This window comes from Rhinatrema bivittatum, chromosome 7 (genome assembly GCF_901001135.1).
Source record: "Rhinatrema bivittatum chromosome 7, aRhiBiv1.1, whole genome shotgun sequence".
NCBI classification, from domain to species: domain Eukaryota; kingdom Metazoa; phylum Chordata; class Amphibia; order Gymnophiona; family Rhinatrematidae; genus Rhinatrema; species Rhinatrema bivittatum.
The window spans coordinates 198,293,420-198,320,040 of NC_042621.1; the positions used below are offsets into that span (position 1 = coordinate 198,293,420).

At 41.9% G+C, this 26,621-nt stretch overlaps 1 protein-coding gene across 2 annotated transcripts in view; it reads right to left on the reverse strand.

The window, feature by feature from the left end:
• The window catches only part of ZNF365 (zinc finger protein 365), a 64,672-nt gene extending 41,940 nt beyond the window's left edge, over window positions 1–22,732 (reverse strand). The window contains exons 1-2 of one of the 2 annotated variants that reach the window (XM_029609738.1): window positions 22,400–22,731; window positions 17,539–18,274 (exon numbers count right to left, since the gene is read on the reverse strand). In XM_029609738.1, the coding sequence (XP_029465598.1) occupies window positions 17,539–18,260 (722 nt within the window). In that variant the 5' untranslated portion in view covers window positions 18,261–18,274; window positions 22,400–22,731. Of the gene's footprint in view, window positions 1–17,538; window positions 18,275–22,399 lie in introns of both variants that reach the window. The other variant, XM_029609739.1, reaches the window with a different exon arrangement.
• Window positions 22,733–26,621: the final 3,889 nt, after the last annotated feature.

Here is a 26,621-nt window from a genome sequence, read left to right on the forward strand (position 1 = left end):
GAAATGGAATGATAGTGGGCTAAATTAAAAGGAGATATTAAAAAGACAACAAATCTATGTTAGAAAAGTAAACAAAAGTTGAAGGAAAAAGAAACCAATTTGGTTCTCAAAGGAGTTAGTTGCAAAAATAAAGGCAAAAAGATCAGTGTTCAAGAAGTATAAAGGTTCCCAAAAAGAGGAACACAGGGATCAATACCTGGTGAAAGGAGGGAGACAAAGAAAGAAATCAGAAAAGCAAAAGGTCAAGCAGAAGAAAGGATTTCCCATGAGCTAAAAAGAGGTGACAAAACATTTTTCAGATATACAAGACAAAGAAGGAAAGCCTGAAGTGGTATAGTGAAATTGAAAGGTGACAAGGTGCAATGTGCCAAGACAGACAAGGAAATGGCAGAAATATTAAACAAATTCTTCAGTTCTGTGTTCACTAAAGAAGACCCTGGAGAAGGACCATTACTGGTTGACAAGACCGTAGAAGAGAATGGGCTAGATATTAGTCTTTTTACAGAAGAATAGGTATGGGAAGAGCTAGGAAAATTGAATGTGGACAAGTCCATGGGGCCAGATGAGGTATACTCCAAAATACTACAAAAACTCAGAGATGTCCTGGCAGGTCTGCTAAATGGCCTGTTTAATAGAAATCTGGAAAAGGGAGTGGTGCCGTGAAACTGGAGAAGAGTGATTGTGGTCCTGCTTCATAAGAGTGGCAGAAGAGAGGAGGCTAGAAACTACAGGCCGGTTAGCCTCACTTCGGTGGTGGGAAAATTAATGGAGACACTGCTGAAAGAAAGGATACTGAACTATCTACAATCCGGTAAGTTGCTGGATCCGTGGCAGCATGGATTCACCAGAGGGAAGGTCCTGTCAGTCAAATCTGATTTATTTTTGATTGGGTTACTAAAGAATTGGATCGAGGAAGTGCATTCGATGTCATCTATTTGGATTTCAGCAAAGCTTTTGATATCGTTCCAGATAGGAGACTTGTGAACAAAATGAAAAGCTTCAGAGTGAGTGCCAAGGTGGTGGAGTGGATTACAAACTGGTTGACTGATAGGAAAAGCATGCAATGGTAAATGGAACCTACCCTGAAGAGAGAGCCGTGTTACGTGGAGTGCCACAGGGATCGGTATTGGGACTGGTTCTGGTCAATATTTTTGTGAGTGACATTGCAGAAAGGATAGAAGGTAAAGTTTGTCTATTTGCAAATGATACCAAGATCTGCAACTAGCTGGATACGCCAGAAGGAGTAGAGAGAATTAAAAGTGATTTACGAAGGCTTGAAGAATGGTTGAAGATTTGGCAGCTGGGATTCAATGTCAAGAAGTGCAGAGTCATGCATCTGGGATGCAATAATCCAAAAGAGCAGTATGAGATGGGGGGGGGGGGGGGGGAGGCTGATGTACACAGACCAAGAGCGAGATCTTGGGATGATAGTTTCCAGCAATCTGAAGGTGGCTGTACAATGTGACATGGCTAAAGCTAAACCCAGAAGATGGCTGGGCTGCATAGAGAGAGGAATAACCAGCAAGAAAATGGAGGTGGTGATGCCCTTGTACAGGTCCTTGGTGAGGCTTCACCTGGAGTATTGTGTTCAGTTCTGGAGCCATCTCAAAAGGGACAGAGACAGGATGGAGGTGGTCCAGAGAAGAACTGCCAAAATGGTGTGGGTTCAGTATCAGAAAACCTATGAGGAGGGACTGAAGGATATGAATATGTATACCCTGGAAGAGAGAAGGTGCAGGGGTGATATGATTCAGACCTTCAATTACCAAAAAAGCTTATGGTAGTTTGTACTGTGCCATGTAGGTTACCCCATGCTTATATGTTTCCCAGAACATAAAAGTCAGGGCCCTCATTGGTTGTTTGAATTCAGTTCCCCGTTACCTCCCCCCCTCCCATGCTTATCTGTTTCCCACACTAGCCTTCATTGATTGATGTTGAATCCAATTCCCTGTTACGTCTTGCTGTTGAAGCAGAGAGCAATGTTTGAGTTGCATCAAAGTAACAGTCTTATTGATTAAGGGTAGCAACCGCTGCATCAGCAAGTTACCCCCATACTTGTTTCCCCAGACCATAAAAGTCAGGGCCTTTGATTGCTGAATGAATCCAATTCCCCTTTTCCCCTGCTGATACTTCACTTTGTATGCATATCCAGCGCAGCTCACTGCTTCAACAGCAGGGGGGAATGAAGAAATAGGATTTACATCCAAACAACATCAAACAAGGCATTAATCTGAGCAGTATGAGTTCAAACATCGGGGTAACTTGCTCGATACGACGGTTATTATCCTCAAACATTAAGCCTTATACTTCACTTTGATGCAGCTCCAACACTGCTCTCTGCATCAATGGCAGGGGTGGAAGGAAATCAGAAACAAAAAAGTTACCAATAAGGACCCTGAACTCAGCAGTCGGAGTAACAGATAAGTATGAGAAAATAAGTGTAACAGGAACTGAATTCAAACAACCAATGAGGGCCCTGACTTTTATGTTCTGGGAAACATATAAGCATGGGGTAACCTACATGGCACAGTACAAACTACCATAAGCTTACTGGGCAGACTGAATGGACCATTTGGTCCTTTTCTGCTGTCATTTCTATATTTCTATGTATATTTATTCAAGCAAGCATATGAATGTGTTTAGAAACAGTGATCTTAAGATGTGGAAAGAAACAGACCCAGAATCTAAAAGATGACCGAGATACTATCATGGACAGGTATTCTAACAGGTACCTAGGCGAATGTGAGAACATTGTGTATAGTCGTTTGGTTTTACTTACATTTTTACTTTAGTTTATGGATTTATTGGTGAATGTTTATGTGTTGTTTTTATTTTCGACTTCATTTTATTGCATATGTTTTTATGTAATCCACTTAGTATTGTGGATAAACGGAATAGAAATGTTTTTAATAAATAATAATTTAAATAAATAAGATAGTTGGCTATATTCAATAGTGCGGCTACACTATTGAATATACAAAAAATCCACCACCTCATTTTTGATTCAAGAGCTCTTTTCTCCTTTGTATCAACCCTCACAAAACCCCCGGCACCTACCATTCCAGACGATCAAGCACTCAATAAAGCGAACGAACTGGCAGACTTCTTCGACAACAAAATCACCTCACTCCTAGCCCCCCTCAAGGGACCATCTACACATCCAAAACACGTAATCAACCTCAGCCCCCAATCATCACGATCAACCGCCCAACAAACACCACACTCAACCGCTCAACAACCACCACTCCCAACAGATCAACAACCATCACACCCAAATGTCAAACAACCCAACACTTCACTAACAGTGCTCAACACTTTTGAACTCACATCCACTTTAGAAATAGAGAATATTCTCAAAAAGATAAAACCATCCTCCCATCCATCAGACCATATTCCATCCAACAAATTGAGTCTGATCACCAACACCATAGCCAAACCTTTAGCAGACATCATTAACTGCTCCTTCACCCAAGGACATGTCCCGAACCAACTCAAGTTAGCCATGCTCAAGCCGCTCCTCAAAAAACCTAACTTACCCACCTCAGACCCAGCCAACTTTAGACCCATAGCAAACCTCCCTTTCATTGCCAAAGTTATGGAGAAAGTTGTAAACAAACAACTTACTGAATATCTTGACGAAAACAATATCCTCACCTCAAACCAATTTGGCTTTCGTAAGACTATGAACACCGAATCATTATTAACATCATTATCCGACACTATCATTTTCAACCTAGAAAAGGGCCAACCTTGCCTCCTCGCTCTCCTGGATCTCTCATCAGCGTTTGATACCGTAAACCACTCATGCCTCCTGCAACGCCTAATAGACATCGGCATTACAGGAGTAGCTTTTAACTGGTTAAAATCGTTTTTGGAGAACAGATCATACAAGGTCAAGATAAATAACAAAGAGTCCCATACCATCGAATCCAAGAGGGGGGTACCACAAGGATCATCCCTCTCCCCAACTCTTTTCAACATTTATCTGCTCCCGCTCTGTCAACTTCTCACTAACCTTAAGCTAAGACATTACCTATACGCGGATGATATTCAAATCCTCATCCCTATAGAAGATTCCCTACACAAAGCTATATCATACTGGAATAAATGTCTGTCAGCTATCAACAATCTACTCACCAGCCTCAACTTGGTTCTAAACAAAAACAAAACTGAAATCCTCATTATAGCACCGGAAAACTATACCCCCTCCTCACATTCTAACACTAACCAACATCCGGACACTGCAGGGCTCTCCACCACGCAACAAGTTAGAGACCTGGGAGTCATCATAGACAGCAGACTCAGTCTCAACAAATTCGTCAACAACACAACAAAAGAATGTTTCTTCAAACTTCAAACATTAAAGAAACTCAAACCACTCCTCCTATACAGAGACTTCTGCATGGTTTTACAAGCCATCATTCTCACTAAGCTGGATTACTGTAACTCTCTCCTCCTAAGCCTACCAGCATGCACCATCAAACCACTTCAGATGGTCCTGAACGCCTCTGCAAGAATTTTATCAAATGCCAAAAAAAGAGATCATATCACCCCAATCCTCCACCATCTCCGCTGGCTTCCGATTAAATTCAGGATCCAGTTCAAGTCTTTAATGATGATACATAAGGCCTTACACAACATCGCACCTCTCAACCTAACATTTCAAATTCAACTTCACACATCCGTGAAACCAACCAGAAGCGCCTATCAGAACAGACTAATCACACAACCGGCGAAATCCGTTCTGAGAAAACGTGCATTATCCACAGCGGGCCCTTCACTTTGGAACTCGCTCCCTCCAGACCTTCGTCTGGAACCATGCCACTCTACATTTAAAAAGAATCTTAAGACTTGGCTGTTCAAACAAGCTTTCCCCTAGAGCCAAGAACACGAAGAAAAGTAACCTACTTCGATTAACAGCTCAACTAGCACTAGCACGGACTTTTAGGTCTTAGTTTCTTAACTTACTACCCTTTTAAGCCTTCTTTCCAGCTGTTCTAAGCTTCCAAGTTTTGCAGTCCTTGTTAAATGTAACTTTGTTTTTCTCCTGATTATAATAAGTTGTTTATGTTTACTGTTTATGTCCCTGTTCGATGTAAACCGACCTGATAAGGTATTTAACTTTGAAGGTCGGTATAGAAAAATGCTAAATAAATAAAATAAATAAATAATTTGTGCAATGTAAAAAACTTGTTTACTTTATTTTGTTCAATGTAAAAACTCCTGTTTTATTCTTATTCTGTTCTATGTAAACCGCTAAATGTAGCGACAGTTTCTGTTCCTTGTGAACCGGGGTGATATGTATATTATACAGGAACCTCCGGTATATAAATCATTTAAATAAATAAATAAATAAATCTAAGGTTAGCCGGAAACATTTATCTGCTGCATTTTACAATAAAAATAAAAAGGAATACGATTTGCCAGCTTACTTCAAGAATTAAGAAATCTTTAAGAACATAAAAAGCTGTCATACTGGCTTAGACCGAGTATCCATCAAGCCCAGCATTCTGTTTCCAGCCGTGGCCAATCCAGGTTACAAGTACCTGGCAAGTACCCAAACATTAAACAGATCTCATGCTACTAAAGCCAGTAATAGCAGTGGCTATTCCCTCAGTCAATTTTATTAATAGCAGTTTATGGACTTCTCCTACAGGAACTTATCCAAACCTTTTTTAAACCCAGCTACACTAACTTCCCTTCCCATATCCTCTAAAAAAGAATTCCAGAGCTTAATTGTGCATTGAGTGAAAAAGAAATTTCTCCAAATTTGCTACTTGCTAACTTCATGAAGTGCCCCTAGTCCTTCTATAATCTGAAAGAGTAAATAATCGATTCACATTTACCCATTCTAGTCCTCCCATGATTTTATAGACTGCTATCATATCCCCCCTCAACCATCATCTCTTCACCAAGCTGAACAGCTCTAACATCTTTAGCCTTTCCTCATAGGGGAACTGTTCTATCCCCTTTATCATTTTGGTCGCCCATCTCTATACCTTTTGCAGTGCAACTATATCTTTTTTGAGATGCGGCGATTAGAATTGCACATAGTATTCAAGATGCGATCTCACCATGGAATGACACAAAGGTATTATGACATTCTCCATTTTATTCACCATTTCCTTCCAAATAATTCTTACATTCTGCTTTCTTTTTTGACCACCACAGCACACTGAGCCAACGATTTCAATGTATTATCCACTATGACGCCAAGATCTTTTTTGTGGTAACTCCTAATATGGAACCTAACATCGTGTAACTATACCATGGGTTATTTTCCCCTACATGCATCACCTTGCACTAGTCCACATTCAATTTCATCCTACATTTGGACACCCAATCGTCCAGTCTCGCAAGGTCCTCCTGCAATTTATCACAATCTGTATATGATTTAACTACTCTGAATAATTTTGTGTCATCTGCAAATTTGATTACCTCACTCATCATATCCCTTTCCAAATCATTTATAAATATATTGAAAAGCACCGGTCTAAGTACAGATCCTTCAGGAACTCTACTGTTTACCTTTTCCCACTAAAAAAAACTAACCATTCAATCCTATTCTCTATTTCCTGTTTTTTAACAACTTTGCATCCCCCGAAAGGACTTTGCATCCCACGAAAGGACATCGCATCCTATCTCATCATTTTTTAGTTTTCTTAGAAGCTTCTCATGAGGGACTTTGTCAAATGCCTTCTGAAAATCCAAACACACTACATCTACTGGTTCACTCTTATCCACATGTTTTTTTTAACCCCCTTCAAAAACACTGAAGCAGATTTATAAGGCAAGACTTGCCTTGGGTAAAGCCATGCTGACTTTGTCCCATTAAACCATGTCTTTCTATATGTTCTGTGATTTTGTTCTTTAGCATAGTTTCCACTATTTTTCCTGACACTGAAGTCAGATTCACTGACTTTGTCTTAGATTTGTACTATTGAACAACTGCTTTATTATTTAGCAACTTCAGTGCAATGATAAAATGCGTTTTACAAAACGATATTTCCATGTTTTAAGTGCTTTGAGAATAATTCATAGTAAATCAAAGTTAAACAATTGTTAGGAACGGAGACCCTTGAGCCGAGACGAGGTTGGTGCTACCAGGAGTGAACCCCTGTTGGTCCTCGTCGTCGGGAGGCAGTACGGGCGGAGAAGATCCTACTGGAGCTTCACCTATACCAACCCTCGTTCACCGCAGGTTGAGACCTTGGGTGCTGGGGCTGGCAGGACTTAGGCGGAGGTCTCTCAAGGTGTGGAACCAGAGAGAGAGGCTGAAGCGGCAGACAGGCAGAAGTCGAGGCGGGTGGCAGACAGGCAGAACCAGGTACAGGCCAGAGGTCAAGGTGGGCAGCTAACAAGCAGAAACAGAGAATCAGGCTTGAGGTCAGGACAGGCAGAGATCAAGCAGAGTCAGTTTGCCAAGCAGAGGTGGACAGGTGGAGGTCAATCAGAGTTAAACAGGCTGGGTTAGAACCAGAAGATCAATCTGAAGGGACGAGGAGCAGGAACGCTGGAGTCAGGAATCAGGAACAGGAAGCAAGCTGGAACTGGATCAGGAATCAGGAACAGGGAGCAAGGCAGGAATGCTGGGTCAGGCAGGAATCAGGAACGCAGAACTCACACTCAAGACTGAGCTGGCCCAGTTGCTGAGGCAAAGTGCTAGTGGCAGGGCAGGGTATATATACCCACCTTGTCTGACGTCATCTTTGTGGGCCGCAGGGAACTTTCCCGCTGCGGGCCCTTTAAATTCACAGCAGTGGCACGTGCTCCTAGGGGGTCCAGACGCAGAGCTCGACGTGGTGGCATGCAGGGACGCCGTGAGAGCAGGCCGCTGTAGCAGCGGTTGGTGTCAGCCGCAAGGAGCGGCAACGGAGGGGAGCTGGAGTGGGTCGCCTGCCAGCGCAGGTAAGGGGACCCGGCTGCGGCCTTATGTGGACGGGGATCCTAACAACAATAAATACTTCAGTGTACAATCACATACCTGGCAGTTAACAGACTTGACTGCATCAACCTTTACCACTTGCACAACTCAACTGCCCTCTTAACTTTATATTGTCAATGCTACCATACAGAACATCTGAAAATACAAGTCCAAAGAAAATATTCTACTGTCGTAACCTATCTGTTTTACAATTGTTAGTGGAAATTACCACTTCTCAAGATTCAGTAACACATTTTTTTCTTTGCAACTGTTTTCAAATTTGAGAGTGATGACACTGTCTTTTGAGCTGATTCTGAAAACATATGAAAATGAACTAGGCATAATGGAGTTGACTCACCCATTTTGCTACTGGAAAATAACCAGAGGTTTATAGCTATTTTGGCAAGGTGGCAAATAAAATCTTAGTTACTCAGACCCACAGAGGCTGCAGAGAAGGCCAAATAGCAGTGAACAATACAACAATAGGAGTTTTATGAAACATTTTAGGACTACCCAGCTCCAAGCCGTGGATTATATTAACTGTTTTATTTTTCTAGCCGTGAAACTCATTAACCTTTCTCAGACATGCAAAGTCACTCACCTGATGTTGGCTTTATATAGAAAAGCAAGGAGATAATACTAAGCATGTTTGGGCTGCGATATCAGCATAAGCTAAGAACAAGAAGCCCAAAACATTTACTCGCATACTGTCTATCTGCATACTAGCTAGTTAGTTGGTTTATTTGATATTCACTGAAACACAGCTATTCACCTCAGTTCCCTAGGAATCAATAGGGAAAAGAGCAGCACTTAAATGCACAGAAAAAAATGCTTATTACAGTCACAAAATAAAAGTTAATGCTTTACCATACTGCAAGGCAAGAGGAACAACTGGCAAGCCAGGCTAACATGTGCCCCAAAAAAACTCCAGTGGCAGAGTAATAATCACTTGGGCCCTGGTACAAGTGTTCATTTTGGCCTCCCCCCCAGAAGCCCAATCCCAGTTGACAGCAGTAAAGCACAGCTGGCTGCATAGTGAACCTGACCCTTCTCTCAGATCAGCTATTTAAATAGTGCAGTTCACCACACATGTCTACAGTGGTTCAAGAAGCTGTGAACCAGATAGGAGAGGCACCAATGGCAAGAAGAGCAGGTTAGAGAAGCACCTGGCCCACTGCACCATAGATTCCAATCTCCTGTTGCCAAATGGAACTCGGGCTGCTGGATGTGAGGCGGAGATCTGCGAAGAAAAGTAAACTTGTGCAGGTAGGACCTGTATCTAGGTAACTTTACCTGCAGTAAGCAGAGGTGTTCCTAGAGACAGCATTGAAGTGGAGTTTGCACTTACATGCATACTTTTGAATTTTCAAAATATGCATGCTTTTTTCCCTGGAAAAAAACTATGCATGTACATTAGCAGGTGTAAACATAGGTGGGTATTCTTTGTGGGATCATTTTCAAAAGATAAGTACACATTTACTTTCCCTTTGAAAATCAGCATAAAATCTGCAAGTAAAAAGTACCTGCATACTTTATGTCAATGTAGTCAATTAAAAAATTACCCCTTATGATTAAATAATAAACTTCAAATGAGTATTCTAATTCTAGAATCACTTTAGTAACAACAACACAATTTCCCTCTAATGCCGGGCACATTATGAAGTAATGCAAATCTCTGCAAAAAACACCTTCCAAAACAAGCACAAACCTGTCATATCTTAACAGCGATCAAACAGCAGCAACCCTACCTATGAAAAAGCAGCCCTGCAAATTTTATACAGAGCCTTAGTAACATAGTAATGATGGCAGAAAAGGGAAATATGGTCCATTGATCTGCCAGCAAGTTTGTTATGGTAGTATCTGCCATGCTGTCCAGTTACACCCATGTTTCTCTTAAGGGTAGCAAGTGCCACTCTTGGATGTTTGCCTAACTGAACTGCCACTTATTGCAAGTCTGCAGGGTTGGGAGGTATTCACATCTCCAACTGTTCCAAAACATATTGGCAAGGTTTTGTACTTGCCTCCACTATTGTCTGAGATCTTTCTTATCAAAATCTCCAGGTGGATTTGGAGCTATACCAGTTTTTGGGTCAAGAGTGTGGCTGGCGTCAATAGCGAAGGTGACTCTGAGTCTGAAGATATTGGAATCAAAGGTCTTGCATTAATGATGGCAGACACTTCTGCCAGGAGTGTAATCAGAACTTCGTAGGTGAGTCAGGTTATTCCAGTTTCTAAGTGCATGGAATTTAGGATACAACAAGCAATCCTCATCTTGCGCACCCAAGCTCTTCCCATATGTGAAGAATGAGGAGGATTGAAAACCCACTTGCAATGCTGCTCACTCACAGAAAGATTTTTAAAGCGTTGTTCGCACAAAAACGGCCCCATACACACGTATGTGGGCCATGTATGAGCAACATAAATTCTAAAAAGCTGCAAAGTACGTGTGTAAATACCCATGTGCGTGTCAAGAACAAGGTGGTGGAAAAGGGATGGGGCAAGGGGTTCCCAAGAGTTAGGCGCAAAATTCCGAATTTTAGAAAAGCTGACCATGGCACACATCGGTGTGTTATCCATGTAACTTTACTGCTAGTCCTGATGAAGAGCAAGTCTGGAAATCTCAAGTTTTAGGGATTTTCAAGACTGCTGAACTACTATATATGAGAGAGAACATAAGAACATAAGAAATTGCCATGCTGGGTCAGACCAAGGGTCCATCAAGCCCAGCATCTTGTTTCCAACAGAGGCCAAACCAGGCCACAAGAACCTGGCAAGTACCCAAACACCAAGAAGATCCCATGCTACTGATGCAATTAATAGCAGTGGCTATTCCCTAAGTCAACTTGATTAATAGCAGTTAATGGACTTCTCCTCCAAGAATTTATCCAAACCTTTTTTGAACCCAGCTACACTAACTGCATTAACCACATCCTCTGGCAACAAATTCCAGAGCTTTATTGTGCATTGAGTGAAAAATAATTTTCTCTGATTAGTCTTAAATGTGCTACTTGCTAACTTATTGGAATGCCCCCTAGTACTTATATTATTCGAAAGTGTAAATAACCGATTCACATCTACAAATTCAAGACCTCTCATGATCTTAAAGACCTCTATCATATCCCCCCTCAGCCGTCTCTTCTCCAAGCTGAACAGCCCTAACCTTTTCAGCCTTTCCTCATAGGGGAGCTGTTCCATCCCCTTTATCACTTTGGTTGCCCTTCTCTGTACCTTCTCCATCGCAACTATTATCTTTTTTGAGATGCGGCGACCAGAATTGTACACAGTATTCAAGGTGTGGTGTTGAGAGAGAGAGAGAGAACTGCAGGAGAGACAATATGACACTGTATATATCTACCACTGTAAGAGGAGCACTTTCATCTCAGGGTGGGTTTAAATCATAAGAACCTTATCCAAACCTTTTTTAAAACTAGTTACACTAACTGCCATAACCACATCCTCTGGCAATGAATTCCAGAGCTTAATTATGCATTGAGTGAAAAAGAAGTTTCTCCAATTTGTTTTAAATGAGCTACTTGCTAACTTCATGGAGTGCCCCCTAGTCCTTCTAATATCTGAGAGAGTAAATATCTGATTACATTTACTTGTTCAAATCCTTCATTCCCTCCCCCATGGCCCGGGTGCAAGGGTCTGTAGCACCATTGTAACACTGCACTCCCTCCCCAAACCCACCCTGAGTTGAAAGTGCCCCTCTTACAGTGGTACATATAGTGTCATATTGTCTCTCCTACAGTGCCCTCTATCTCTTTCTCTATGAAAAAACTGGTTTTGCCCTTGTGTGAGTATATGCATGTAAAAGCCCTGCTGGTAATACGCGGAGGACACATGCACACCTATGCACGGCGGGTTATTTTAAATGATACACGTGTATGTTTGTGCACGATATAAAATTGCAGCGTATCTCTACTTGCATGCTGATATGCGTGTTTATGGGCACATATGCATTCTTTTAAAATTAGCCAGTCAGGTACTCCTAACAGTTTGACTATTGATCTTCTCTGAGTTGATGTTCTACTCCTTGCAGGTGCTCACAAAGTTGGATCCACAATCAGAACTTATTTGTTTTGTTGGACCATGGTTTAAGAAGAATCTCCTAAGGGCATTGATGAAACTTGATGTGTTCACAGAATCGATTACTTTGATGTGGATCACGTGGATGTTCATACATGTGAGTATTACTGCCCATTGCTTGCTATCTGCACATCCTTCTCTGGTTCAACTTGCGATGACTGGCTATGGTCCAAATATGTCTAAACCCACATAAATGAATGGTGGCTCAGTGCTAATCAGTTTACTGGAAAATCTGCCATCTTCTGTCCTAGATGCTTGCCACGTAGTTTGCAGCACTTAACACATTTGAAGATTACAAAAGCAATGCATCGTTTCGCTCTAACGATCCATAATTCCACAGCTCTAATAGCTCCCTCTGTGAAATGTCGACCTTGATGTTTGACTTGCTTGTGATAATGCATACAAGCAGAGTAGATATGTGGTGTTGACCTGGTACATTGAGAGGGTTTTGCTCTCCCTTGTCTAATTCAGCATGGATGAGATGGCCAACAATTCTCAACAAGCCATCCTTATCAATTAAAGGGCTCAACTTCCTCAGGGGACTATCTTTAGAAAGGTTCACAACTTTGCCTATGTATTTAAATTCCTCAGCACATACTTTGTTGGTACAGCTGAGGATGGTACTCTCTACTATGGTAAGCTCGTTGACTGAGAGAAGCTTCCTATAATAATGCCAGTAATGGCAGGTGTCTGGTTTCCTATTAATAGGTTAATGAAATGAAAGTGTGATATGAATGAGGTGCGCTATGGCTCTCCTTAGTGCTACCCATGTTGAGAAGCAATGAGCTCCCAGATTACTCTCTTAAACAATGCTGGTGGCAAGAGCAGTCATTCCTGGATGAACTTCTGCATCAGAATCAGGGTCCCTAAGCTCAAAGGAGCTCCCTGGAGTTATGTGATCAGGCTTTAAAAGGAAATCTGGCCCTGTCAACCATGTTGTTTTTGTTAGATGGCATACTTCTTGTGGCGTGATCAGATGAGTTCTGGTTGGTAGGCACATAATGCTATTTTTCTGGACGTGTTGACTTTCATATATGCTCCACTCTATTACTGAGATATACATAAAATCTCCTGATGTAGCCCAGTGCTACTTTACTGTCAGTGTAGAAATTGACTATATCTACTAGAATATCCATTTCACTTGTTATCAGCTCTGCCACTTCTACTGCAAATACTGCTCCCCACAACTATAGGTGTGAAATGGTATAATTTGGTTGTGGAGCCAACTTGGCCTTGACGAAGATGAGTCCCACTTGAGGTGTTCCTTTTGCATCTGTTACTTTCAAGTAGGCCACTGCAGCTTTTACAAATGCATCTGAGAAGATGCAAAGCATTTTGCAGCAGGCAGTAGCAAGTTGTACAAAAACATCTGTATGTGGAATGTGGAGCTAGTCAAGAATTTTTAGGGAATCTTTCCAATTTTCCCATTCTTGTCTCAGTTCTGTAGGCAGTGTAGTATCCACTAATGAAAGTTCTCTTAGCAGAGATCTGCTCTGGATAGTAACTGGAGTCACAAACCCCAATGGATCATAGAGACTGCTGACTGTGGACAAGACACCTCAATGAGCGTATAGCTTCTTTTGGGTTGAGACTTGGAAAGTAAAGACTTCTCTCTTTAGATCCCAACTTAAGCCAAGGCTACGCTGAACTGGAGATATATGTCTACTGTCAGGTGTAAATTCTTTAGATCTTTTGCATAATCCTCTGAAGGAAATGTCATCACTTCTGCACTGTTGGAGGCTACTTTGTGGAGTCTCAAGTTGGCCTCTGCTAACATTGCTTGTGTTCTTCTTAACAAGTCAATGGCTTCCTTCTCAGTGGATAAGGACTTCAATCCATCGTCCACATAAAAGTCTTTTTCTACAAAATGTCTGGCATCTTTGCCATATTCATTTCCTCCTTCTTGGTCCATCCTTCTGAGCCCATAGATGGCCACTGCAAGCAATGGACTATTACCAAAGATGTGGATTGGCATTCTATACTCCACAATTTCTTTGCTAATGTCGTCATTGTGATACCACAGGAATCTTAGGTAGTTTCTGGGTATACTATGAAAATATACAACATTTGCTAGATGTCAGCTATTATGGCAATGGGCTCTTTCCTAAAATGAATTAAGACCCCCAATAGACTGTTGAGCATATCAGGCCCATAGAGGAGAACATTAAGTGAGACCCTTGGAATTGAGCACTGAAGTTGAATACAATTCAAATCTGATTTGGTTTTGGAGGGTGATACACCCCAAAAGTAGGTAGGTACCAACACTCTTCATCCTTTTTCAAAGATGGAACTGGCTCTGCATGAACATTGGTCAACATGTCTTGCATAAAGGTTACAAAGGGTTGTTTGTTTCTGGTTTTCTCTTTAAGGTGTTCTGTAGTTAAGGAGCTGAGGTCTGGGTGTCCGTAATAGCAAAAGCACCACCCAGCAGTCTGATTCATCTTTAAAGAATTCTTTGTCCATGTTTCTTAAAAACTTTTTATCTCCTTTAGAAAGAGTAGGTTTGTCATCATCCTCTGTAGCCTGGAACACTGAGTTTCCCAGGTGTTCTCCCAAGTCTGCAGGGGACATAGACTGGCAGGTAGTTAAAGTTAGGGCTCAATTCCAGGAGCATCCTTAGTACATGGCTCAAGTAACAAAGTGTGTCCATTCATCAAGATACTTGTGGCTTTCACACCAATGCTTGGTCTCATTATTCGAGGCAGACCTCACTTACTATTACCCATCCTAAGGTAAGTTGATAGGCTTAAGGAGCATCATCTGGACCAGCATGGAACTCCTGAACTCTACTCAGCACTGGCATATCTCTATGCAATAGCAGCAGGATTTTGGCATCTGGATCCAAAGGTTGATTAGTTGACTATAGGCTTTAACTGAGTTTAGTGTTGAGCAACTTCTGGTGAGGGAATTTCATCCCTGTTGTCGGGTATCTGATGACATTTGATGAGCATAGGTAAATTTGACTTGTTGCTGCCATCTATTGCTTCTATGACATATTTGCTCACTCTTCTCCCCGTCCCTACACAGGTTTTGAGACTGTAGAGAGAGTAATTATCATGGACATTAAACTAGTCAAAGTATTCTGATCTCGCCAAAGATTTATTGCATTGCTCACTTATGATAACATAATTTTTTACTTCCTCGGGTTGCTCTCTAGGATATACTTTAGCTAAGCATATCTTGGTGCAGGATCTTCTGCTGTGACCTCCGCCGCACACTTTAGTGCATTTTGGAGTAATATCAGGCTCTGATACCTGTACTGACTCCTCCTTCCCACCAGAGGCCAGGGTATCCGGAGGCTTGGATTTTACCTTTTCAGGGTGTACAGTTCTGATATGAGGGTCACTGTCACATTCTGTGCACTTGATGGTCACAGACCTAATGAAATTAAGTTTACATGAACCAATTAGGTTCGGGACAGAACCGGGACTCTTGAGGCAGGGCCCAATCAGAATGGAAAATCTGGCACAGTTCTCTCTTATGACAAGTTGAGGAGAAAAGGATACTCCACATGCGCAATCACAACCTTTTTTAAAGCAAAAAAAGGTCTACATCACAAACCTACACCAGAATCTGGAGAAACTTTGAGAAATGGTGCATGCAAAGGAACAGATACACAAGGAAGGTTTCTACCAGACAACCTAGACAAAGGACTGTTGGTAAATTCTCTGAGTTCAGGTGGCAGCAATCACGTGCTACGGGGACAGGTGACTAGATCATCCATAGCATCACTACCGGATTAGTTTGTTTCTTAAAGGGAAGTAAAACACCTATGTCCACTGCATAAACCTCTGTCTTCTTGAAGCCATTCGTTGCCTTTAGATATTTCAAAAGAATTCTTCTGATGTCTTAAGAAGTGAAATTCCTTCCTTTTGTTAACACATGCTGTCTTCCTAAATCCCAATAGGGAAATAGACTGGTTGACGTGGAACACCATCACCACCTTGGGCAGGAACGATTGGTATGGGCTGAATTTTAGTCTTGAGGGCATTAACAAAGGCTCCTTTTGAGCCTCTCAACAAAATCCAGTTAAGGGGCTTGACATGGAAGACGGCCTTGTTGGTGGCAAATGCTCAGCAAGGAGAATCTCAGAATTCCAGGCCCTCTTATGCCACTAACTGTATCTTTCCTTTTCAAAGGAGAGGATAACGATTAAGCTAGTCTAATCATTCCTCCCCAGGGTGGTGACGGTGTTCCACCTCAACCAATTTATTTCCTGATCAGGAATCAAGAAGACAGAATGTGTTAACAAAAGGAAGGAACTTCATTTCTTAAGACATCAGAAGAATTCTTCATAAATACCTAAAGGCCACGAATGGGTTCAGGAAGACAGACAGGCTATTTGTCCTATATACAGGAGAACATCAAGGAAGGGCAGCATCCAAGACTTCAATTAAAGATGGATTAAGGAAGCCATAGCCTCAGCATCCATAGTAAATGGTAAGGAAGTGCCACGTAAATTAAAAGCACATGTGATAAGGGTACAGGTGGCATCTTGGGCAAAATTTAGATTGGTGGTACCTATCGACAGCCACATAGGTCTTGGTGGATACATTTACGAAGGGCTGCAAACTGCATCCCATGAGAGGGAGGAAATAAAGTTCACCACGGGAGTACTAGAAGCAGCTCTGGGACTTTCACACCCTGAGTACAGCTCAAGTGCATCCCACTGTGAAGACTGCTCTGACTGGACGAAGAAGAAGGTACATTTAGATCTTATCTGCTAATTTTCTTTCCTCCTGACAGTCCAGTCCAAATCCCACCCCAAATTGTAGTAAAAAAGAAAGTAAAAAGAAGAGGAGAAAATATAGCAACATATATAAACATATAAAATAAGCACTTAAGATGGAGCACATTAAGGGGGGGGAGTAGGGGAGCTAAAGAAGACTACAATGATTACTGCCCCTTAGAGGACTATTCGAATGGTGAGGGCACACCTATTTCCTTTTCTTTTGCAATTCAAGCCATATTTAGGCCATTAAAAAAGGAGAATTTTTTCAACAGAAATAAACACCCAGGGGGAGAAAGAACAGGAGAAATGCTCAAGCAAAGAATATTCCCCACACAAGGGAGCACGGTGCATCTTTTCATTCACTTTCTTTTGAAATACATGCAAAAAAAGGGGGGAGGGACACAAATGCAAAAGGGGAGAAAAGAAATATGGTTCAGAGGCACACAAATAATATGCAGCAAGCAGAGGATGAAAAGGGTTTAGGGACCAGCTTGGTTAAGAACCTACTGACTCCTTCCCTGCTGAACCAGCCTATATACGGTAGGAGGGAACGTCAGAGAAGAAATCTGGAACTCTGCCTATATCTGCTGGTAGGGGATGAAACCCACTGTGAAGACTGGCCTGTCGTACCTTCTTTTTTTGCAGTTATATAAATGTCTAAACTGTAGCATAAATTACCTATCACATAACATAAGAAACACTGATCTATATTTTTTTTACATTAAAAGTTGGATTTTTAATACAATTTCACTGTATTTCATTTCTACGATTCCTTCGCTTGAGTTTCACTTACTCCTCTTTCCTGAGAAGTTCTTGTTCAGATTCTGTTAGACGTTGCCTCAGAACAGCAATCAGCTCGACTGCAACATCTACCTGCCTATTCAGGGCTCTTTCTCGCTTGTGTACTTCCTGTTTTCTCTGAGATAACTGCAAAAAGGCTGCACGGACTTCCAACAACTCAGTGGTCTTCTGCGACAGCTCCTTGGTAAGCTGCTCAATCCTCTTTTCTATCGTTCTATCCACAGCTTCCACCATCTGATTAAACTTGCTTTTCACATGAGCTTCCAAAGAGGCTTTGGTATCAGTTATTGAATGCCCAGACTTCTGATCAATAATGGAATCTATGGGTAGTTGAGTTACCATGAGAGATGCAGCATTTTCAGCCACTACCTCCGATGGATTCCTGTTCTTTATGTTTTCACAAGACATATCACACAAATTAACAGATGAAGATTTTTGTGTTATAAGATTTCTGGTGCTCCCCAATATGCCATTTATCCAAAGTGCTGGGGAAGTTTTTAGATCTATTTTATTAGAAGCAAGCAAACTGGCATTCTGCATGAGGGTTTTTTCCTCATAATTGTGGTTGTAGTCCAAATGTGCTCTTAAGGCATTCAAGCTTCTGAACCTGGTGTGCTCACCACATTGCGGACAACGAAAAGGTTTACTAGCATTAACATTTTCAAATGACTGCTGCCAAGGGGACTGGCTTCCTTCTGCAGCTTTCTGTTGCATTATGCTCAAAACTCCTGGAAAAGAAAGATACCAAATAACTATCCATTGTATTCAACATATGCTGTCTATGACTTTCCACTATTTAAATAGCCTCCTCTTACATATTCCTCCTTAATACAATCACAAGGTGTTGGACTTTCACATAAATCAATGGTTCATTAAAAGCTGCATTTCATCATAGCCAATAAATAATCAGCAATGCTTTCATACATTCAGATCCCCTCAAATTTTTCCTCCTTGCCTAATTACGGCTCTGTTTCATAAACTTATACAAGGAAAATGCTTCAAAATAGCCTGCTCCAAAATTATAGCTATGTTTGCAAAATAAATACTTTAGCTAAAAACTAATTAGAATATGTTTTCCAAATATTCATTTAGAAAAGAAAAATGCATAATAACAACAAAAAGCAGTATAAATATAACACTTGTTATGGTCGCTCTTCTTTTTTACATTACCTAAAGTTGACTTCTATTAGTTAATGTAACAAATAAAGAGTATATTGGCACCGATCATGAAAATAAATAATTCTTTAAACATAAAAGGGCCTTAGTCAAATAAGACTTTTCCTCCATTCTGTGATTACAGAAAAAAAATCCTAATTGAATAAGGCCCTAAGATTATGAAAGAAGAGGTATCTACATAAAAATACTGAAGTGGAAAGCTGCATACTCATTTTTCTTTCAACACTATACCATGAATAAATACACTAATACCATGATTAAGGGTTCCAGAGGTGATCCTGGAAACTACAGATTGGTGAGCCTGATACCAGGGCCAGGAAAAATGGTTGAAACTATTTTAAAGAACAAAATTAATGAACATGTAGATAGTTTAATGGGACAAAGGCAACATGGATTTAGACAAGGGAAGTCTTGTCTCACCAATCTGTTAGATTTTTTGAAGATATGAATAAACTAAAGGAGAGCTGGTTGATATACTGTATCTTATTTATATTCTGCGTTTTCAGAGAACTTACAATTTAATAGGGTCATTCATTAAAATGTGTTATGGCATTAACGCATGTGCTAATCATGTTACCACATGGTGCAAATGCAAATTTTTGAAGGGGTGGGATTGGGGACGGGTTTGGGCGGGATTAATTAAAATAAGGGGCAATATTGATCTGTGCAATAGCATAACACATGCTTTTGCATGTTTTTAACGTTGGAAATAACTACACCTTTTTTCCTGGCATTAAGCTGTGCCTGAAATGGCTGTAACACAATTTGTGTTAAAGATTGCAAATTGCATTTCAGCTGTTTCTCGGCTTGGAGAGGAGAGTGGAGTGGAGTAGAGAGAGAAAGAGAGAGAGAAGGGCACCTCTGGGGAGGCCTTTACAGTATTCAACTATTTATATCCCTATAGGAGGGCCAGCTAATAGCTCGAGGTGAGGTGTTGGTGGTGGTTTAGGGGCCAGTTTTACATGCAGAGTGAGACGTACGAACAGCACAGTACACCTCGGTGAAGATTTGATGTCATTTGGAGTGAGGAAAGTCTCACAAAGATGATATTTCCACAATGTTCTCTCGTCTTAGCTTAATGGACTCTCTACCATGGTACTATTATGTAAAACTGGCCTCTAAACCCTAAACCATCATCAAAACCTCACCTCGAGCTATTAGCTGGCCCTCCTATAGAGATATAAATAGTTGAGTATTATGAAAGCCTTATAAATAGTCTCTCTCTCTCAGGAATAGATACCTGTCTGGGCTGCTGCATTTTCATAAATCTAGGGGTACATTTGTACCTAAGACAATGCAAGGGGAAGTGACTTGCCCAAGGTTACAAGGATTGGCAGCAGGATTTGAATGCTGGTTTCCTTGGTTCACAGACCATGCTCTAACCACTAGGCTACTCCCATTCCTTTTCTTAATGAATCCCTCTTGAGGTAGTTTGCCAAACACTTCAGAAAGTGAGAAAGTAACTCATGAGAGATTAAGGAAATTAAAAATTCATGGGATAGGAGGCAATGTTCTATTGTGGATTAACAACTAATTAAAAGATAAAAAAACAGAGTGTTGGTCTAATGGTCAATTTTCTCAATGGAGAAAGATGAGTAGTGGAGTGCCCCAGGGTTCTGTACTGTGACAGTTGCTCTTTAACATATTTATAAATGACCTAGAAACAGGAACAACGAATGAGGTGAAGACAAATTATTCAAAGTTGTTAAATCACAAGAGCATTGTGAGAAATTGCAAGAGAACCTTGTGAGATTATATATATAAATGGCAGATGATATTTATGGGCAAATTTTCAAAGGGCCGTGCCCGTAAAATTTGGGACTTACACATGTGGCTTGGCCCTGTGCGCATTTTCAAAGGGCCCAGCCACACGCGTAAGTCCCAATATACACACAAGTGCCAGGCTCTGAAAAAGGGGCAGGCCAGGGGAGGGGGGGGACATGGTCTGAGTGGGGAGGGGCGTGGCAGATGCCGGCCAGGACAGCGGCCATTAGCCGCTGTTCCGGGGAAGCACGCACCAGCAGCGGGCCGGCACGCAGAAGTTACTTCTGCTCAGATGGAACAGTAAGTAAAAAATACAAAAAAAATGGGGGATAGTTAGGGTTAGGTTAGAGGTCAGGGTGGAGAGAGGAAAAGGTAGGAAGAGTAGGGTTAGGGATAGGAAAGTTCCCTCCCAGTCTGCTCCTTAATTGGAGGGAACTGGGAAGGCCTAATTGCAACGCCACGGGTAATTTACTAAAATTCCCCCCCCCCCTCCACATGCGCTGCCCGCACATACGGAGGATTTTAAAATCAGGTGCGCATGTGCACGCGGCCAACAAATTTTCTAACATGCACACGTCAGCAAGCACATATTATAAAATCAGTGCATCCATGTGCACACGCTGGGAACTGCACACACATGGACACGCATGCATTTCTTTTAAAATCTATCCCTTAATGTGGACAAGTGAAAAGTGATGCAAACAGGGAAGAGCAACCCAAATTATAGGTACACAATGCAAGGGTCTACATTGTGATACGTCACCACCCAGAAAAAGGATCTAGACATCATTGTGGATAATATGTTGAAATTCTCTTCTCAGTGTGCCGGTGTCAAAGAAAGCAATAGAATGCTAGGAATTATTAACAAAGTAAAGGAGAATAAAACAGAATATTATAATGCTTCTGTAACATTCCATGATATGACTAAACCTTGTGTATTGTGTGCAATTCTAGTCACTGCATTTCAGAAAAGATATAGTGAAATTAGAAAAGGTACAGAGAAAATGGCCAAAATGATAAAGGGGATGGAACGATTCCTCTATGAGAAAAAGCTAAAGAAGTAAGGGCTCTTCAACTTGGAAAAGAGACAGCTGACAGGAGGAGATATGAGTGGAGTGGGTAAATGGAAATCAGTTGTTTACTCTTCCAAAAAATATAAAGACCAGGGGAGTAGCAATACCTTTAAACAAATAGGAAAATGTTTTTTACTCAACGCATCATTAAACTCTGGAATTCACTGCCGGAGGGTGTGGTAAAAGCGGTAGTGTAGCTGGGTTAAAAAAAGGCTTGGACAAAGCTTCTGGAAGAAAAGTCCATAACCATTATTAAGGTGGGCTTGCTTGGTGATAAGCAGCATAGAATCTATCGATTTTTACTTGGATTACCCACTACTGAAAACAGGATACTGGGCTTGATGAACCTTTGATCTTGCCAGTATGGCAAATCTTATATATTGTGTTGTGACTACCGTATGTGGGTAACTCATAGTAAGTTTCATTATACAGAAACTTCGCTATTCCACCAGATCTATTATATTATGCCCTATAATAAAGATACAGTCGTAGAAGCCATAATATGGGCAAATAAAAGGGATACTGGTGCCAAGATCTTACTGAATTTTTTTTTATTAGACCGATATAATGAGATAACTGAGAAAAGATAATTAGCTCAACAGAATGAGATAGTACAGAGCCGCCTCCGTTCTCACTGTACTTAATCTGTGCATGTTAATTGCAAGAAAATATCCAGTTCGGTTCATCAGTCTGGACCATTTTGTTACCCCGCCATATGTGCAGCAGCCTAGGTTTCTTTGACAACCAAATTTTTCCAGGGCTTGTACAGCTGAAAAGCATCCTCAAATAATTATTAAACTGCGTGCATACTCTTGCAATCAGAGTGCTCAACAGACTTACCTGACTTGTTGCTGCTGTTATAGCTGCTGTAAAAGCCCTTTTCAGCACAGCCGTAAATCAGGTGGTGTCTGACACAAATAACTACGAAGGCACCGAGAGTGTCTTCGCAGGACAACGCAAGTAAAGCCCGTTTTCTTCTTCCTAAAGTTCAACTGTAAGGAAGTTTCTGATTGGATGTTGAATCATGCCATGTGATTGGACAATCTTATTTTCCTGCATAGTCTGCTTACCATCTGTTGGTATAGAAACAGCAAAAGAAATCCGCTGGATATGTCTTAAGCTATCATGTTCAGGGTAGTTACAGTATTGGTTTACAGTAGCTAAAGGTCTGATCTGTTTTTCAGACAGATCTGTTGGGAGAATGATTTGGGGTTTAGGTATACTGTCTGTGAATGGTGTTTTGAAAGTATCTCTTTACAGATATTAAATATAACTCCACCCTTTGTGTCCTGAACATTGCAAGTAAATAAAACTAAATATCCAGACACAAAATTTGGTCAATAGTAATGCACTAGCAATCAAAATTGCATTAGGTTAGGGGGGGGGGGGGGGGAAAGAACTGCATTTTATTAACAATGCATCATTATTATATTTATTACATCCATGAAATTGACCCAAGATGCTGCAAGAAACACTGGACAGGTACAAAAATAGCCATGACTAACTACAAAGAGAATACATTCTGTACATCCCATTTTGCGGTTTTTTTTGTTTTTTTTTAGGTCCATATTCAGACACAGTCAGGATAGCAAAGTTAGCTGAATAAACTTATCCAGCTAACTTTGGAAGTTTATTCAATAGTTATTGTCTATAGCCAGCTATCTAAAAGGTAGCTGACTAAATTTAGGGAAGCTCTTTGGCCTGATACAGACTTAGCCGGCTAACTCTGAATATTGGATTTAGCTGGTTATCTTAGCTGGCTAATTCAACACCTCCCAGTTACTCCCCCGGAATACCCCCTAATTTTGCCAGCTAAATTTTAGCCACCTAACCTACCTCTAGAGTCATCAAAATGCTATAAATTTCGCATCAATATCGCCAGCGATTTTAAAAAAGGGGCGTGTTTAGGGATTTCCTTGTTTTATGCTGCTCCAGTGAGATAGAGCCTCTTTATAAGGCTCTCATATTTGTTATCTATACCAATGCTCTCTGCTAGTCTGTCTTCTCTGTACAGGCATCACAAGCATTTTTTCAAAACTTACAGCAGGCAAATCCTGCTGCTAATCTCACAATGCACAAGATCAGTGTCAGAGAGCACCAGTTGCAAGTTTTCAATATGTACACATGCTGGTACAGAAGGCAGAGTGGCAGAGAACAGCAGTCAATCTCCAGTTGTTCTAACCTGACTGACTCCTCTTCAGCTGGCAGGACCTGAGAAACTCCACCAGCCCTGCTGCTTTGATACGAGCACTTTTCCTCTTCTTCCGCTGGTATCAGGCTCCAGCCTGGCAAGGAGGTAGTATACCTGGAGAGGCTAGGCCAGAAGGTCATGGTAGAGCCCCGAAACTGAAGCCAGGAGCTGGTGATGTAGATCCAATGGTAGATGGAGAGCCAGGAACTGGAATTACTAAGACGACTTGGGCAACAACAAATCAAACAGCATTTTTATAGGGCAGACACTAAAGAGTCCAAGGTGTGCAACTTGCAGAGGCATGACTAGCTCTCTTGGGGATAAAGGATAAGAATTCTATGACTGCCTAAAGAGTCAGCAGACTCTATAGCCCTGCTGCAAGTTTCCATACTGCACCGTCATTACCCCTGTCAAATTTACACCCCATCGTGGGGCTTTGAGTCCTGTTTTTTCTGAATATTCTCTGGAATATATGGTTTTATGAGAGCAAAGTAGAATACTGGGAGGATACAAAGACTTGCTAAGAATTGCATTTTTAAATGCCCCAGGGCTCACTTGGACTTAAATCTGGATATCCCAAGTGCTCACAGGATCTCAAAGCCACCTTAAAGAAGTAAGGTCCCAGAATCAGGCCTGGTCGTAGCCAGATCGAAGTCAGGAAAGGTTGCAATTAGAGTCTCTGGAACTCCATCCCTGATGCAGCTAGAGCAGTCTCTAGAATTGTCAGGTGTCAAATCACTGAATCCAAAATCTTCACTGGGGAAGCTGGAACCACAAAAAGAGCTATAGCGAAAACTGGAGTCAATGAAACTCGTAGAGCCAGATTCCCTGGAACAGAAGTTTGAGATGTCAAAGATAACTGCAGCCAGATTTTCCATTGTGAAAACAACTTGTTGGGAGCACTATTGAGCACAATGGGGATAGTCGAATTTCACTGAAGCTCTTCAACTGCCAGAGCTATTGACCCCTCTCCCAATATCTCTAATGGTAATTTATGGTTAACTGGATATTAATTACATAGGAAGTGCTTCTGAACTTTTTGGAATATTCAGAAGCAGTAGTGTGTGAGGTTATAGCAGGGGTCGGGAACCTTTTTGGCTGAGAGAGCCATGAACGCCACATATTTTAAAATGTAATTCCGTGAAAGCCATACTAACTACAACCCCCCACCCTCCTGACTCCCCCCAAGACCTCCAAAATTAATTTACTACAACCCCCACCCTCCTGATCCCCCCCAAGACCTGCCAAAAGTCCCTGGTGGTCCAGCGGGGGTCCGGGAGCGATCTCCTGGACTTGGGCTGTCGGCTGCCAGTAGTCAAAATGGCGCCGATGGCCCTTTGCCCTCACTATGTCACTGGGGTCGACCAATGGCGGCGGTAGCCCCTGTGACATAGTAAGGGCAAAGGGCCGTCGACGCCATTTTGATTACTGACAGCCGACGGACCTTTGCCCTTACTATGTCACAGGGGCTACCGCCGCCATTGGTCGACCCCAGTGACATAGTGAGGGCAAAGGGCCATCGGCGCCATTTTGACTACTGGCAGCCGACAGCCCAAGTCCAGGGGACCGCTCCTGGACACCCGCTGGACCACAGGGACATTTGGCAGGTCTTGGGGGGGTCAGGAGGGTGGGGGTTGTAGTAAATTAATTTTGGAGGTCTTGGGGGGGCATCAGGAGGGTGGGGGGATTTTGTTAGATTTTTACTTTTTTATTAAAGATTTGTCTGCGAGCCAGATGCAGCCATCAAAAGAGCCATATCTGGCTCCCGAGCCATAGGTTCCTGACCCCTGGGTTATAGGATGAGTTCTGGGCAGACTTGTGGTATGCTGGAACGGCCTATTACTGACTTCTAACATTGAGGCCGGAGAGACAGAGGGAGCAAGACTGGAGCGAAGGAGAGGTTTGGTGGAATGGAGGGGTGGCTGCAACAGCAGATTAAATTACAATGGTGCAAATTCTAAATGAAATTAAAGAGCTTCGCACCAACTTAGTTTGAGATCTAGGTTGGATGACTGCTTCTGTGGCTGATATTAAGACCCCAATTGATGTCATGTGCTTGTGAGTGAATGAGTTAGAAAATCTGGTATCAGTGGTGGAAGATTTGGAGTCCACCATGGCTAATACACTAGCAACCGTGAAGAAGTAGGTTAAGACTCTTGAGGACAAGGTGTTGGATCTTGAGGACAGATTGCACCATTCTAACATCCCTGAAAGTTCTGAGGGCTCGAATGCTAGGGAATTTCCTTGAGTGTTTCCTACATGAGTTGCTGAGTCTTGCAGGGGATGACCCTAAACTGAAGTTAGAATGGAGGCATCAGGTTTCGGGAAGCAATTGCGCTAATAACAATATCCCTCAAGCCTTCTTATTGAAGTTTCACATATTTTCAATCAAAGGAGTGGGTACTCTCGAGCTAGAGTCAGGTCCTCTAACATACAAGAGGGAGCAGGGTTGCTTTGTTTCCTGACAATATGGCACACAAAAGAAATGGGAGGAGTAAAGGGCTACCACACATTCTCCTTCCCTCTAGAAACAGCTCCAGTTTCAGCTCTTGTACCCAGCAAAATTAATGGTGCAGATCAATGGTACCTGGAAGGGGTTCAATTCTACATTTTAATGGTGCAGATCAATGGTACCTGGAAGGGGTTCAATTCTACATTTGAGGTGATGGCATATTTTACAGCATGTGGACAAAATGGCACTTCTTCGGCACATGCTGCAAGTGTGGAGCATATAGCTCCAAGGAACAACAGGGCAGTGGCACGTGTGGGTGGCCTTGGGAAGGGGAGGCAAACTCGCTGTGTCAGTCCTCGAGATAATCAGGAAATGCCGGCAATAACTGATAGGGAGGAATGGCCGAGTCTCATCGCCCG